We start from the raw sequence: 15,904 nt of genomic DNA, 5'->3' as shown, positions 1-15,904 counted from the left end.
GTACAATTTGCTTTCAGTTAAAACACCTAAAACATGCATTTTAGTCTGTGAAAATAGGGTAAAGCGTTTTATCTCCTAAAACCTCCCAGTGTAGTTTCTAAGCTATGCAAGTCCCAGTAAAATTGTCTGAAGCTCTGAAGCAAGTACAAATAATGCCACATTCACCTTGCAGTTGCATACATTTCGACATTTTATCTGATATTACTTTTTTATGACAGTTTTTCATCATGGTTTTTGGAGTTCGTCACTGTCTTTGGTGAAATAAAGGAATGTCACAAGTTTATTGAAGGAGAAAATGGCGTTTTGGCTAAGGTAAGTGAAGCACTGTATTTGTCTTTTTAGGTTTTAATAAAAGTAGTTAGTTAGAACCCATGGTTTGGCTCAATAAAACTGATAAAGCTGCTCTTCATAACGTTTTTGTTTTAAATTTATCCCATTGGTGTCAACATTCGTTGTCAAGCTGGATGGATACTCTGGAAAACTGATGTTTGCAAATTGAGGAGGAGTCCTTGGACAAAAAAATTGTAGCAACTGTGGACGAACCAGACAAATGAATGATGATTCTTTCAAAACATAATTCTAATTCAGAATTGAGGTTCCGGCTCCGGACCGTCTGCAGATAAAGCCAGGCTGATTACTTTTACGACACATGCTTCCTGATAGCAGAAGCGACATACCAAAGGGTCACCCAAGAAGACAGAGAGACGATCCAGACCCTTTTGTTTCCTTACTTCACAGGAGAGCCAAAGAGACTGTTGAACAAATAAATCTGCTTCAAAATTGTTCCAACAATTTTAACGGACTTATCAAACATCTTTTAACTACATACATTTTGCATTATGTGTCCACAAGTACTACCTGTAAACAGTTAGGCTTTAGAAACACTCACAATTCATGTAAATGTGTTAACTCTTGACTGAATGACTGAAAGTATGCCTTATTTGGACTTAATTTGATTCTTCCCCCCTTTCCTATATCTTGACTTGAATGAAATCTGTTTAAAATGTATTGTATCCCATTTAACAGCAATTATGTTAAAATGGCAATCTGCTAAAGCAGAGACAGACCGGGATGTGACACTTATGTTTTATTGGGGGCAGAGGAAGGCCCTCTTGAAACAGGACAATGTCTGATTGGCCAAGACTCCTCAGAGGTGTGACAAACAACTAAGTTTAAATGATCATATTGCAAGATAGTGAATGGAGAGAAGTTGGTTAGTAAACGAACTGGAGTTGGTTAGTTCTGGTAAGAGAAACCATGACCAGAGTACCAAAAACAATGGAGTAACAAGAAGAACAGACCAGCCGCCCATTCAAGCCATCCAACCTTCACTCACTTTTCTTTTCTTTACTTAATTTTCCTTTACCGCTGAAAGTCTCGTGTCCTACGTTTCGCCGCAAAGTTCAACCAACGACTTTTGCCGCTTCAACTCCAGCGACAAAGAGACTTCCTTCATTGTTCCACACGGACCTGATCTGGACCAATCATCGACTTGGAAACCCCTCTCTGCACGACGAGGAAATTCACCTTTAAGTCAACGCAAGCAAGTACCTCCAGACCAAAACTGAACTGGTGCATAAATGAATGATTCATGGTTCGTTCTGGTCCTTGAAATGCATTGATAGGAATTCGGTTAATCAGATCACTCTCTCTCTCTCTCTCTTTCAAAACTCTTTCTCTCTCATTTCCTTCTTACTGCAACGCGTATGAATGTGTGTGTGTGTATGTGCGTGCCTTTGTGTTAGATTAGTTTGTGTTAGAATAAATAAAATCTCTTGTAGATTTTAAAAGGAAAGTGTCTTGTATTATGTGCTTTATGATTTAATGTCTTAAACTGTGATCAAGTTACCGTGCTCTAATCAGTGTTTTCACGATTGTTGGATATTTATATCCGTTACAAGAGCTTATTACGGCTCGAGCAAATGAACGCTGGACGAATCAGTTGCTCGGTCGTAATCTAAACAACTCTTTATAATTCCCTAAATATTTCATTTGAGCTAATTTTACTTCCTAGGGTGTTTTCCCTACAGTAATGGTGGAGTATAATTCGGGCAGTTTAATCTAAATTTGGAGCACATTTCAAGTCATTTTTCTTTTTATCAACGCAAATTATTAAACCCCTCAGTGTTTGTGTGACGTATGCAGCGCGCACGGCGCTGTCCGTTTGAACGAGTGCTTGAATGAGTGAGAGCTGTAACCCCAGTCTGCTGTCTTGTCTCTAAACTCCAGTCTGCAGTAAATTTCAGATCTGTATCACACATACTATAAGGTAAGAATTAAGCGTGTTCCTTAAATTCTAGAATGCCTTGTTTATAGCTATCCTGATGTCTGCGTGTTCCAGCGTCATTCAAATAGCTATAATAACGTTAATGTGTATCAGAGAGCTGAATTGAAAATAAACTGCATTTAGTTTAAATAGTCTGTGCAGGACGAATACTCTCCTCACAGAACGGCAAGATCGAGCGTGTTCCTCGATCTGTTTCTAAAACCATATATTTATAGCCAAAGTGTCAGTGCGTGTTCCACTGTACTAAATCTGCTATATTCTCCCTTTGTAAAACAGTAACGCTATACGCTTGCTTGTTTTATATTTATAGCTAAACTGGTTATAGTGCGTGTTCCACTGTACTCAATCTGCTATATTCTCCCTTTTGCTAAACGCTATACGTTTGCTTGTTTGAACTCGTGTAACACTACGTATGTCCGAGCGCAATTTGTGATTTGAAACTGTTATATTTTGCACGCAAAGAGACCCTCCGAGGTCGCGATTTTTCCATCTATTACAGCAGAAAGCTATCACTTTAAGTTTAAGCCCCACGTCGTAAAACAGCTACGAGTGGTGTCTCTTATTTATAGAGTTGAAATGCGCCGACATTTCACGTAACGCTTGATTGTACGTGCATGTGTCTTTCATTTGTACAGTTACATGTATTTGATGTAATTCACATATTTCACTATCATTTAGTTTGGTCGCCATAGTTACAGTCGTGGCACGGAAGTCTTAACCAACGCTTCCGGAAGAACGTCATTGTAAACAAACCGCACGGTGTTGCTAAAGCTAACCTCTGCAGTTGTTTACATTGAAGTTCATATGCTAAAGCCTTTAGCCTCGAAGCTAAGCTAGTTAACATCATTGTGTGAACGCAGTGTCTGTTTTAGCAACTAAGTGATTTAACCATTTAAAACACTTCAATTTTATGTACACTTGTTGGTCTGTCCTTATTTTCCCCTTGACTTTCTCACTGATTACCTTACCTATATTTTACTTTAAATAGAAAAATATTGGTTTACAATTATTAATCGTTTTACCTGCATTTGACTTGAAAAAGAAATACTGGCTTAGAATTTTTAATTGTCAAATTTGAATTTAATAAAACTAATTAAATTGAAATTGAAATCCTATTTTTCTAGAAAGTAATTTTAAATGATTTCTACATTTCCAAATTTCCATTATTTCTAATTTCATAATTTTCATAACTAAAATTATATTTTAGATCTAATTACTTCAGGTATGAATAAGCCTTGAACTTTAAAAGTTTAAGCAAACTTATTCCACCAAAGTTTTCCTAATTTTGACTCACATTTGTTCATTATTTTATTGAGTTACATCTTTCTTTTCCTTTTCTTGGTTATACACTTAGCCACTCTATTTTATTTATTCATTTACCTCTTTGTTTAATTCCCTTTTTCTTATCTCATCCCATTATTTTCATTTTTTCTCTTTCTTACCTTTTTTCCTTTCCTCTTTGTATTCTAGCTTAGGAACGACACACCTGAGCCTTTTTAGGAGACATTGATAACTTATTACGAGTTTCAAACCAATCAGAGACAACCCTCTCTTACTAACATTTTTATTCTCATGGGTTAGTTGTCCATCAACTACCAATTATATCCTCGTAATTAGACAAAGGCTTCAGAGCCATTTGTGGATCTGGTCTCCTTTCTTCTCCTTTCCTTTTCCTCACGTGTTTCCTGCTTTCTTGCATCCTATTCTTCACTTTTGTAGGGATCAAGCTTGGACGAACCATCAATCAATTCTAAAGAAAGAGAAACACAATCTTTCCAAAGAAACAATTCATTAGGTTTTTGATTTTAATCAAACCCTTTTGTGTTCTCCATACTCCCTGCATTTGTAAACGCAATTTAAATTTTGATATTTCCTCCAAGAACATTTAACAGAGACAAGTGTTGAGCAACCGTTGCCTTCACAGCATCCCTGGTAAGCAGTTCAACTGAAGGTGTGTGGTGTCAATCCTGTCAAACTAAGAAAAGAGGTATCAGCATTATTATTGTCTTATTGTCCTTGCGAACATAAACAATAATATATATATTTTCTTTTCTTTTAGTTTTAGAAACAGTTGTTCATTAATAGAAAATATTTATTTGAAATAAATATTTCTCAATTAAAAAAAAAAAAAACGTACAATTTGTTTTAACATTTTCTCTCTTTTCCCTTTCTCAGTTGAGTGACAAAGTCCTCACATCACGAGTTGAAAACAGTTTTTCATTAATAGAAAATATTTATAGAAAGTATTTCATCTATTGAAATTTGTTTTAACTTTTTCTCTTTCTCTCTCTTACTCAGTTGAGTGACAAAGCCTTCTCATCACTAGCCTACCTGTCTACACTCTGAGACCAACACGTAGCCATCACACTTCACGATTGGTGTACATTCACTGAACGACACTTAGCTGTTCCACCACATATAGGCTTGCACCCCACACAGATCTGTGTCAGTCTCTTCTCCCCAGCGTGCCAACATGTCGCAGACGGAAAACCCCACTGCCCAAGATGTGGACGCCTGGCTCAGCGGCATTACAAACTGCCTCATGCCAAAGACAATTGAACTGTTATTATTTGTAATAATAATCATAATTCTGAGAAGATTCCCGACGCATGATTCAAGCCAGAACCAAGACCACACTGAACTAGGCAAGATAACCAATTCTCTAAGCATTGCCTTCACAGCCCAGCTGAAACTAAGCGACAAGCACATCACCCACCTACAGGAGGAGCTGACACGTGCCCAGAGCCGCATAGACAAGCTGGAAGTGAAAGTCCAAGACGACTTCAAACGTCAGACCACTGAGTTCCTGAGAGAGCTGATGCACATCCAACGCTGCGCAGACCAGCACAAGGTGAAAGCTCAAGACAAACTTGTGGAGCAAGAAACAAAGGAACAAGTTGACAAGCTCCAAGAAGCCCTTGCAGTTGCGGAACGTGACAAGCAAGAATTAAAGACTGTCCAATGTCACCTGGTAAACCAACTAGAAAATGCCAATTCTGACATTAAAGATAAGAACTTTAAAATCAATGCTCTGGAAGACCATTTGAAATGGTACAGCACTGAAATGGACCATCTAAACCAACAATTAGACGATGCCAACGGCAAGCTCTACATGGTTAGAAATGAACTTAAACATGTTCACACCCAGAAACCAGAGTTAAGAAGGGAGGGGCCTCCTCAGCATCACCACAGCTGAGCACAACAGAGTCCCCTATCCAAGAACTGCCATGCAACGGAAGAAGTGAGTGGCCACAACCCACAACATCACCGGCCTTCACTACAGAATTCTTCCCTGTCAACCAAAGAGAGCTCATCCATGCAGACCCCAAATTTGCACACGAGATGACCCTTAAAGACCTTAACAAGCTGGCTAAGAACATCACACAGTTCAACCCGAACTCCATGGAGAACCACAACATCCAGACTTACCTCCGAGATATTGACTTCTACCTACAGGTGAGACCCAATGTGACTGACAGAGACAGGTTGTATCTCCTCAGGTCCACATCCAGCCCAGAGGTACGAAGCTTCTTAGATCGACAACCTGTTCACGTTAAGCACAACTACCAGCTATTACGTGAGTCACTGATCAAAGAATTTACAGGCCCAGAGTCTGAACATGGACTGTTAGTCGCCTTGGAAACCAAACAAGGTCGACAAGAGACTCCCCAAGCTTACTACAACCGTTTCCGACAAGCCTACTTAGGTGCACATCACGAACCTGAACTTGAAGAGGATGTGAACTTCAAAACCCTCTTCCTGAGAAACCTGCACCCTGGACTAAGTCACCATCTTGGCGTCATGGCCTGCCCAAGCACAATGTCAATCCAACAGCTACGTGACTTGACACACAAGGCCTACATCAAACAGAAGATGAACTCAAAGAAAGGTTTGAAAACAGCCACAATTTCAAACTCCGGCAGCCAAGACTCAAGCCGTGCACTGCAAGACAGCCAGTGGCATGACAAATCCACAGCCTGTCATAAAGGACATGGAGAACGTGACCCCCATGCCACTGACAGCTTCCACACCGACAGCTGGAAAATGCCATGGGACCAGCCACACTTCTCAAGAAACCCACCAGAAAGAAACATCTGGGATCCAAACTGGACAGCCCAAGTCCACCAACCAACACATTCAAATGCATCCACTGTGGGTAAGCGACGGCAGGCGGAACCCACCTCTGCATCACTCAGTTAAACACAGCACTGAGAACAAGAACGCCCAAGAACAAGACAGTTCCACCTCAGAAGACATGGAACAACTGATGAGGCAAATTACAGCGTTCTTTGCAAACAACATAAACAGCGACGATCACAAGGATCAGTCACCCTCGTTATGACTAGAGACGGAACGGAAGGTCAGTGATCACCTGATCCACCTTCCAAATGGAGATGACTGCCACCTGTTCTACAACAGCACAGAACGAAGCGGTCTCTTGCAGCCAAACACCGCTGGAAACTCAATAGTACCAGAGAACACAGTTCTGGTTACTCATCACCCACCAATAAACCCAACGAGTTCCCATCTCAAGAACCATGCTTGTGCAACAGTAACAACAGTAAGCACAGAAGGTCAGACAGTCTGTCACAACCAGAAGGCATTACAAAAGGAATGCAACGTAGGAGACAAAGTTTTGCACCACAGCTCAACACAGCCATGTCAAACTTCCTCCTACCTTCTGCCAAAGAACTTTCTGCCTCACTGGACTGACTCCCGTCAAATTAGGGATGATCTCTCATCCCAAGTCCAAGATGCAAAGAGCCAATCTTCATCTAAGCCCTTCAAGAAAAGGGGGGAGCAAGACAGACTGAACCAGATCTGACCATACATACACTGCACTACATTACATTTTACACTACATTACATTTTACACTACACTACATTAACATACTCACCAACATGCTCTTCCTACAGACAGATATTAGTTTCAGAACCTAGCTCAACATCGACTTAGCTACATTCACCATAAGAAACATGCAACCATCTGCCCAACAAGTAGAACACCTTTCATTAAGCTGGTACATGACATCTTAGATGCACGCAGTAGTGTTAGCCATACCAGGAAACACTTAAGTGTTTTATTTTGTTTTTTTTCCTCTTCCTCTCTTTCCCTTCTTCTTTATAAGGTAAAATACCTGTCTGCCCCATAAGGGTCAAGGTCATGACATTAGGATTGACGCACCACGCCTAAGGTCTGAAAGCCATTTGAAAATTCAAATGTGAGCCCGAGAGAGCTCCATGATGGGTCACATCATTTTTACCACAAATGATGTCACCAGAACAACCTAGAACAATTTAGAAGATAAGGAAACAAACAATTTAAATCACACAATTTGATCCAAGCATTAACATACTGAGACAATGTAAAATAACAATCCCAAAATTGAACTTAATCCATCAGTACTCAGATAATCTAATGCCCTGCACCAGTATAGTGGTCAATCATGGAGGTGTTGTTTTGTTGTTGCTTTGTGTGTGTCTGCTTCTGTCCATTTTCCACAGTGTCCGCCGATGTCTTCATCTCAACACATCGCCGAACAAAGGGGGGATATGTAGCAACTGTGGACGAACCAGACAAATGAATGATGATTCTTTCAAAACATAATTCTAATTCAGAATTGAGGTTCCGGCTCCGGACCGTCTGCAGATAAAGCCAGGCTGATTACTTTTACGACACATGCTTCCTGATAGCAGAAGCGACATACCAAAGGGTCACCCAAGAAGACAGAGAGACGATCCAGACCCTTTTGTTTCCTTACTTCACAGGAGAGCCAAAGAGACTGTTGAACAAATAAATCTGCTTCAAAATTGTTCCAACAATTTTAACGGACTTATCAAACATCTTTTAACTACATACATTTTGCATTATGTGTCCACAAGTACTACCTGTAAACAGTTAGGCTTTAGAAACACTCACAATTCATGTAAATGTGTTAACTCTTGACTGAATGACTGAAAGTATGCCTTATTTGGACTTAATTTGATTCTTTCCCCTTTCCTATATCCTGACTTGAATGAAATCTGTTTAAAATGTATTGTATCCCATTTAACAGCAATTATGTTAAAATGGCAATCTGCTAAAGCAGAGACAGACCAGGATGTGACACTTATGTTTTATTGGGGGCAGAGGAAGGCCCTCTTGAAACAGGACAATGTCTGATTGGCCAAGACTCCTCAGAGGTGTGACAAACAACTAAGTTTAAATGATCATATTGCAAGATAGTGAATGGAGAGAAGTTGGTTAGTAAACGAACTGGAGTTGGTTAGTTCTGGTAAGAGAAACCATGACCAGAGTACCAAAAACAATGGAGTAACAAGAAGAACAGACCAGCCGCCCATTCAAGCCATCCAACCTTCACTCACTTTTCTTTTCTTTACTTAATTTTCCTTTACCGCTGAAAGTCTCGTGTCCTACGTTTCGCCGCAAAGTTCAACCAACGACTTTTGCCGCTTCAACTCCAGCGACAAAGAGACTTCCTTCATTGTTCCACACGGACCTGATCTGGACCAATCATCGACTTGGGAAACCCCTCTCTGCACGACGAGGGAAATTCACCTTTAAGTCAACGCAAGCAAGTACCTCCAGACCAAAACTGAACTGGTGCATAAATGAATGATTCATGGTTCGTTCTGGTCCTTGAAATGCATTGATAGGAATTCGGTTAATCAGATCACTCTCTCTCTCTCTCTCTTTCAAAACTCTTTCTCTCTCATTTCCTTCTTACTGCAACGCGTATGAATGTGTGTGTGTGTGTATGTGCGTGCCTTTGTGTTAGATTAGTTTGTGTTAGAATAAATAAAATCTCTTGTAGATTTTAAAAGGAAAGTGTCTTGTATTATGTGCTTTATGATTTAATGTCTTAAACTGTGATCAAGTTACCGTGCTCTAATCAGTGTTTTCATGATTGTTGGATATTTATATCCGTTACAAGAGCTTATTACGGCTCGAGCAAATGAACGCTGGACGAATCAGTTGCTCGGTCGTAATCTAAACAACTCTTTATAATTCCCTAAATATTTCATTTGAGCTAATTTTACTTCCTAGGGTGTTTTCCCTACAAAATTAAACATCTCTTGGTGCCCACTACACAGGTATGAAAAACTACACTCAACAAAACCTTGAATTAAAGCGTTAGTTTACCCAAAGATTACATTTCTGTCATTACTCCCCCTCATGTCGTTCCACACCGGTAAGACCTTCATTCATTTTCAGAACACAAATTAAGATATTTTTTATGAAATCTGAGGGTATCTGATCTACTCATAGGCAGCAACATCATTAAATACTATTTTTGCGCAAAAACAAAATAATGACTTTATTCAACAATTTACACTGTTGTCATACGTAGTGAACTCACTGCAGACTGACTTGTTTACGTCCGAATAACAGCTCGTTATTGGCTGACTCCTGTGTCAGCATCAAATGCACGTGTTCAGCTTCAGCCTATACTAAGTTGGCATTCGGATGTAAACAAGGATGACAGTTCCAATTGTTGAATAAAGTCATAATGTTTTTGTTTTTGGCCACAAAAAGTATTCTTATCGCTTCATAACATTAAAGTTGAACCACTGCAGTCACATGGGCTACTTTAACCATATTTTTAACTACCTTTTTGGACGTCAAAAGGTGCAATGACGTTGCTGCCTTTGAGTGGATCAGATACCCTGGGATATCAGCAAAAATATCTTAATTTGTGTTCAGAAGATGAACGAAGATCTTACTGGTGTGGAACGACATGAGGGTGAGTAATAAATGACAGAAATTTAATTTTAGGGTGAACTAACCCTTTAAAACAATATTCTCTCACTGGGGTTATGGTCATGAGCATGCATAAAAAACAGATATAATAAGATTGTTTATTACCATGATAAATACAATAAATGCAAAGTAACTGACAGATGTTACATGTATAACACTATTGTTAATGGACAATGTTCTGCAGAGTTTAGCTCTAACTTACCCCAGCGCAACAGCCTGAAAGTTTAACACTTTGTTCTTATTTGAAAATTCCAAAAAACATTGATGGTTCAGGTGCATTTAATTTGGGTCAAGCTAAACTCCGCAGAACAGTCCCTCTAGGAGCAAGCTTTCACACCCCTGATGTAAAGCATGAGGAGGATGGATAACTGAAAGTGGTTGAGTATGATGGGAGCAATGGCAGGGTAATGTTATGGAAAGGTGAATTATTTTAATTTTAAAGGGTAAAGGCTATGTTTGGGTTATGTTGTTACCCTCCTGGATTCAGGTAAACTTTCAAAGCACTGCAAAAGTTGTTATCCAATAAAGTGCACTGAAGAGCAAACTACCATCTGGACACTTTTTTTTTGTAAATTCGTAAAAAAACAAAAACAAAAAGTATTTATCCTTTGGTTTTTTTTCCAGGTTAATTTTCACTTTCTGAGTTTACAGAAGTCTCTTGATTCTAACATTATCTAAAATTACTTTTACATCAGACTGTTAAAAGCATTTGCACAAGTTTAAAGATTCTTGAATGTAATGACTGAATAGGCTGTTTAAAACACAGTTTATTGCAACTGACAAATACAGTTTGATAAGTTACATATCTTGTCTTTTTTTTGTCTCTACAAGGTAATCACACACAAATAAATGCTGCTTTGAAGGGAGTTACTTTAAATAGAAATCACTGAGTTAAAGTAACAAAACCTAATTGGATGGAACCACTGTCCATAATTTAATTGAGTTATTTGAAACTTTTGTTGGTTGAATGAAACATATTTGGCTGGTTTTAAATAAACTAAAGCATGTCCACTAAACTTAACAAGTTTAAGTTACAGGGAAGCAATTGCATTGATTTGATTTGACATTACTATTTTAAATAGATTCGTCCTCATTCAGTTGTGTTGTCACAACACAAAAATTTTACATAGATTCAAAAAATTCTATTAATGTTAATAAAAAACAATTTGCTTGTGTGGAACCACTGTCCATAATTAAATTAAGTAGGTTTAAAGGATCATTTTTTCGAGTGCAGTACATTTAGAGATGGACGCAATGTGGAGTTCTTTTAAGTGTTGGGGGACGTTATTTGGTGGACCTTCAGGGAACATTCAGGATGAACATTCTGGGAATGTTTAGGGGACTATTACTATAGGACGTTCTGTTAACTTCCCAAATGTCCACTTTTTTAACGTTCACGCACGACCATAAAATAACCAAAATAGAACTTCCCCCTAAACTCATATCGGGAACGTTATTAAATGACCAACAGAGGACCATGTGGGAACGTTCTGTTAATGTCCCAAATATCCTCTTTGTAACATTCTTATGTGACCATAAAATAACCAAATTCAAATGTCCCCCTAAAGTCATATAAGAAACCTTGAACTGCAGCACTTTCATTACCAAAAGAGGAAGTTTTAGAAACGTCCCGAATGTTCTGTAAAGGATCAGAATTTGTGTCACTTTAGAGAACTTATAGGTAAAGTTGCGCAAGGTCACAAGAACGTTGCCTTCTGCGTGGGTGTTTTATAGAAAATAATAAAGTTTGACGTCACCGTTATGGAGGTGAGCGTTTGCTTTAGATGGGCTCTTGATTCTTGACATTTTAACATTAGATTTTCTCTGGCTGCTTTAACTGCGTTTCCAAAACACGCATGTTATAGCAAAAATTACAAGAGAAAATCTGATCAGATGAATTCAGTTATTTAGTGATCGTGATTCACTGATTCTCTCTAGAGACTAAACTCTGAGTGTATTAACTGTTAGTTTTGCATTATTTAACGGTTAGTTTTTTTTTTTTTTTTTTAAGGGTTTTATTTATTTTTAATTCATTATAAAGATAGAGTTTTGAGCAGTGGCTTTTAGACTCACACAGACATCATGAATCAGCATATAAACCTCAACAATGGTGACAATAAACAAAAATCTTTTATGATTTTTAGTAGCTTGTTTTTATGCATTATCATAGAACTACAACAACATGAAAGAAACACAACATTCAGAGATCAGTGAATAAGGCCACTGTATGATGATAAAATAATCAACAACAAACAACCAAATCAATTTCTTTCTTTTTTTTTTGTAACAAATGTGCTTTAAAAACACAGTTACAACAATTGGAGAAAATGTAAAATCAAAATGTCAAGGGTCAGGAACCCAACTAAAGCAAGCACTTACCTCCATAACGGTGATATTTATAAATTTTGATAAAACATCAACACCTCATTAAGAAGATTTGAATGAAAGAAATAAAGTCAGAGTGGTTTGTAATAAGTGAAGATGCAGAGATCTAGAGAGATCTGTTAGTGATTAATGTTTCTGTTATCTGAGTTTTGTGAGGTTACCATTGTGCTGGAGAGTAGAGCCTGTGCTTCAGTCAGTGATGATACACATTAGTTACATTAGTTCATACATGTCCTGTTGTCAGCTAATGACTTACTGCAAGAGATTTGCATTTTAAAGAAAAGGTTTCCTAATATTCATCCAGAAATTACCTGTAAAGAGCTTTTTTTGTAAGACATTTAAGAAAAAAATAGTTTTTGTTTGAACAGTCAATTTAGTTCTAATATTCACTTTTTTGACAAGGGCAGCAGAGATGTTCTGAGAACATTTCCAAATAAAATATGGTTCCCTAAATGTTTAGAGAACGTCTTGAATGTCCTGTGAAGGTCAGTCAAATAACGTCCCCCAAACCTTAAAAGAACTCCACATTGGGACCGTTTCTGAATCTACTGGGAACGTTACTAGGCAATGTCCTTAACACCAGTGGGGACGTTCTGAGAATGTTCTGGGAACGTAAAATTTATAGCGGGGTTAGAACTAAGAAACTGATGGTTTGCTCAAGGCTGTTGATCTGCTGAATTTCAAACTTCTTGCTTTCCTGTATTTTGCTTCTGCTCTCTTTCCATTGGTAAACTATATGCATGTACTGTATGTTAGATTAGTCTTTGGTGTTTAGTCTAGTTAATTAAGTAATTTGTGGTTCATGCTCATGTACTGGAGTCCCTAATTATGCAGATTTTGGCTACAAGCTCTTAGTAGTATTGTATAAGAAAGTTATTTCCTATACCCCAGAAATGAACATTTCACTGGATGAACAGGATAGTAGATTGTGTTATCTGCTACATAATTCTCACAGCTGATCTAAATTTATAATTAATTATAACTAGTTATAACTGAATAAGAAATCATCTCCAGAGATTCTAATCTTTTTTATATTATACTTCAGGGCTGTTGAATGCTCGAATCTGACTGATTTTATTAATAAGTAAAATGGTTTAGTAACTTAAGATACATAACTCACCAGCGAGGTTATAACTGTGCAGTTCTTGAGATAAACTTATAGTTTCGCTATTAGTAGAGATACTGCAACCGTGAGAGATGCAGACTCAGGTAGGCTAATTCACATATGCTGCTTATTCTCTCTCTAACTGTGTTAATAACTGTATCAGTGGTATTAGTCTGCTACCAATGGCTCAAGCCTTTGTTACTAGTTCTGAAAGGACATTTTGGAATTAGCAATGGAGGCTTGGGATGAGATGCATAAGAAATTAGTCCCACACACAAGAGTGTTTTAATGACAAAAACCTGACAAATGTCTTGAAGTCCAACATCCAACATGTCTTGAGGTGTGGTAACCATAGTATAAGCAGAATAATTGACTCCGGGCCATTGAATTCTTGGAAAATAATGCACACTCTGCTTCGCGTCGTGGCTGCGTTAGCATCTCAGGTGTGAATTAGTTTCTAAGAATTCAATGGCCCGTCTTCAATTATTCCTTACTTAAGCATGTTCCTTCCAGGTCACTGTATATAAAATACAATACTTTTTAAATATATATAAAAAATCTTGTTACGTGGCTGTGTAGTTTTATTTTAAAGACCCATAGGTGGCGTTGAGGTTCTGGATTGGTGAGAATAGCCAGGCAGGCATTCTTTGTTTCTTTGGCTGTTTTTCCCTACAATAACACAATAACATTCTATTCTATTCTATTCATTTTTGTGCTGTTAATTCTTTTGTTAACATTTTGTCTATTTTTTTTTTTGTAACATTATTTACGAATGGTTTATTTTTCTTTGTATTATAATTAAACGAGGGCGAGTTATTGTCCTGAAAATTAACTACCGATGTCTGTGGCTCCTGCATGTGTGCGGTCCATGCCCTTATTAGAGTTTTTTTATTTAACGAGCTGTTAACTCGGGCATGGGTCGTAACAAATCAAAAAAATTATTTAGGCCACTTTTCCCCTTTAAAACAAATGAAATGAAATGCGATACCGCACTTTAGTTCAACCTGCATTGTGAGCTGCAGGTTTGATGTCAGGCCCTGTATATTTATTATCCATCTATCCTGTGACAGGCTCAAAAAACAATCTGTACTAAAATGTGTCTACACTGTTAAGATCAGACTAAACTGTCCACAGGCACCTGGTTAAAAATAAACTGTGTTGAGATCCTTCAGAAGGACATGCAGAGTGACCATTCCAAACCATGGTAGTGCATGTGCTGAAATGTTTTCACAATAGGTCAGAAAGCTGAGGTGGAATGAGCCGTTTTTCTGTTTAGATTCAATGAATGGTGTTGAGTTTTGAATTTACATGACCTCAACAAAATAAATATTTGTATTTATAGTTATGAGCAAAGCAGTCAGTAACTATATTCCTTTTAATGATAATAACTGCATCTCACTTGGCCATTAACAATCACCAGAGAAAATTATGAAATGTGTCAAATTTCAGAAGATTCTGATGTTGAGAATAATTGCTTTCTTGCATGCTTCATCAGTCATTTGATTGATTATGATATATGAAGCTGTAATATGACACTCTTTACTAATTTTAATTGAGGTTCAGACACAAACACTGCTGATTTTGTCATCAGCAATCTTTTTGAAGTTTCTACTTTTGGGACCAAAGCGCATGATTTAAAAAAAAAAAAAAACCTTATTAAAACGTTATTAGCATACAAACCATAATGATGTCTTGAATAATTTTAGATAATAACTATTGTTGCTAGCTCCCACACTGTCACACATTTTTGGTGACCGATGTCTTCCTTAAAAATAATAAATAATTTAGAAAAACTCTCAATGAAATTGCTGGGTATGTATGAATAAAAGGCCATTAAAATACTTCATATCTCAAACTGAGGCAATTAATTCAGTCAAGTATTGAAATGTACACAAAGCTACAAAGGTAAGAGAGTTTCTTACCGAGAGGTGAGCCAGTGCACGTGCCTCCGTTTAAGCAGTAATCTGTACAGTGGTTGATTTCGCAGCGTTCCCCAGAGAAATTGGGCCAGCAGTAACAGCGCCAGTCTCCTTTTTCATTGGCCATACAACGTCCTCCATTCTCACAGGCAGGTCGGCACAGCTCACCTTTATCACATTGAAATAAATTTTATATATATATATATATATATATATATATATATATATATATATATATATATATATATATATTTTTTTTTTTTTTTTTTTTCATTCAATTTTCATTTCAATCTTTCGGACTCCCAAAATGAAAAAACAAAACAAAACAAAAAAACTAAATGAAAACAACAACAACAACAACAACAACAACAACAACAACAACAACAACAAAAACAGCAGGCTTAGCCAAGAACAAAGCAGTGAGCAGCCCTACAGTAAAGTGAGGC

General features: G+C 37.6%; 1 protein-coding gene across 1 annotated transcript in view; it reads right to left on the bottom strand.

Moving 5' to 3' along the window:
* lrp1bb (low density lipoprotein receptor-related protein 1Bb) overlaps window positions 1-15,904 on the bottom strand; it is a 359,341-nt gene that overhangs the window by 16,312 nt on the left and 327,125 nt on the right. Inside the window, exon 82 of the mRNA XM_067410627.1 lies at window positions 15,462-15,626. Within this exon, the coding sequence (XP_067266728.1) occupies window positions 15,462-15,626 (165 nt within the window). The remainder of the gene's footprint in view (window positions 1-15,461; window positions 15,627-15,904) is intronic.

This window comes from Chanodichthys erythropterus, chromosome 14 (assembly GCF_024489055.1).
Source record: "Chanodichthys erythropterus isolate Z2021 chromosome 14, ASM2448905v1, whole genome shotgun sequence".
Classification (NCBI taxonomy): domain Eukaryota; kingdom Metazoa; phylum Chordata; class Actinopteri; order Cypriniformes; family Xenocyprididae; genus Chanodichthys; species Chanodichthys erythropterus.
This window is presented reverse-complemented; position numbering and strand designations above follow the sequence as displayed.